This window comes from Oratosquilla oratoria, chromosome 5 (assembly GCF_046742065.1).
Source record: "Oratosquilla oratoria isolate Oo_2021 chromosome 5, ASM4674206v1, whole genome shotgun sequence".
NCBI lineage: Eukaryota > Metazoa > Arthropoda > Malacostraca > Stomatopoda > Squillidae > Oratosquilla > Oratosquilla oratoria.
The window spans coordinates 28,066,807-28,068,206 of NC_134781.1; the positions used below are offsets into that span (position 1 = coordinate 28,066,807).

At 42.9% G+C, this 1,400-nt stretch overlaps 1 protein-coding gene across 1 annotated transcript in view; it reads left to right on the forward strand.

Annotated features, from left to right (window-relative positions):
- The window catches only part of LOC143025697 (serine/threonine-protein kinase Chk1-like), a 10,689-nt gene extending 9,943 nt beyond the window's left edge, over positions 1–746 (forward strand). Inside the window, exon 2 of the mRNA XM_076185698.1 lies at positions 1–746. This exon is cut by the window's left edge and continues 129 nt beyond it. Coding sequence (XP_076041813.1) covers positions 1–746 — 746 coding nt within the window.
- The last annotated feature ends 654 nt before the right edge of the window (positions 747–1,400 follow it).

The following is a 1,400-nucleotide window of genomic DNA, read 5'->3' on the forward strand; positions in this document are numbered from 1 at the left end:
AGAACCAGAAAACGCAGGAGATTGTAGCGAGGAAGCAAGCAATTTGTTGCTCCAGTCTTGTTAAAGACGCCGTCATTCACGTCCAGTTGAACCACGAGAACATTGTCAAAGCCGTGGGCTGGACAAGGACAAAGTGTAAAGTCTTCTTGTTCCTGGAGCACTGTGCGGGAGGAACAATTTTAGACGCCATCCTCGAGAAGATCCCCCAAGAGGACGTGGGGAGATACTTCAGCCAATTGATGTCCGCTGTAGATTACCTTCACTGTCGAGGAGTTGTCCACCGGGACTTAAAACCAGAAAACCTCCTCCTGACAGACAAGAAAGTCCTCAAAGTCGCCGACCTGGGCCTCGCCTCCGTCGTCATCGTCAACGGTAAGGAGGTCGAAATGCGAGGGCTTGTAGGTGGGAAACTTTACATGGCTCCTGAGGTCTTCAGGTCTTGGAGTTACACAGGTCCTCCCACGTACTTGTGGTCTTGCAGACTGATCCTGTTCAATATGGTCACCGAACACTACCCAAGGCGTATTGCACACCTCCAGGACCCTAACTACAAGGAATGGGCCAATAAGAACGTGGAAGTCGGACAGAAAACTAAATGGAAGAAGATCAATAAGTTCTGTTGGGGGACTTATGTGGAAGCTCTACTCTCGCCAGACCCTGTGGAACGTCTCTCTAGATGGCGTACGGCACTGAGGCATCATTTAAAGGCAACCAGTGAAACTACAGAAAATTCTCCGAGCTGTTGAAAAAAAAAATATCTCGCTCGTAAAATCTTATCATCTAAGCAGGTGTAATCTGAAAGAAAGAAAAAAAAAAAACTCAGCTGAATAAGTATTCCGGGAGGCAGCAGATACTAAAAATACAAGTAAAAAAGAAAAAAAGAAAACGTGAAAGTAGCCTATATTCCACGAAATCTTCAGATGTTTTTCTTTCATTTGAATAAAATCACCTGGGGGCAGCCGTAACCTAATGTGTGGTCAAGAATATTATAAAATGGTGTTCGTGATTGTAATCTCAAATGACTTGACCTGACCTGACATTTACTCACCTAAGGTGACCTTAGTTTTACAATTGTATAAAAACAAGAGGTTCTAACGTCTAACGCTATACTTTATTTTTCAACTATTTATATTCTTCTTCCGATTCTATTGTACTTTCCAACACAATAGACACATCAAGGAAACCTCACATTGCTGAATATCTTCTACAACTTGTACAAAATTCGATCAAGAAGGCTGAACAAGATTTTGGTTGTCACATTGGAAGTGTTGTGACAGACAATGCAGTAAATGTCACCAAGATGAGAAAACTCTTGGAGGAATCGAGTGAACATGAACATACCGTCCTCACATACGGCTTATACCGTTCCTTGTATACTTGTGGCAAGTCTATATAACACT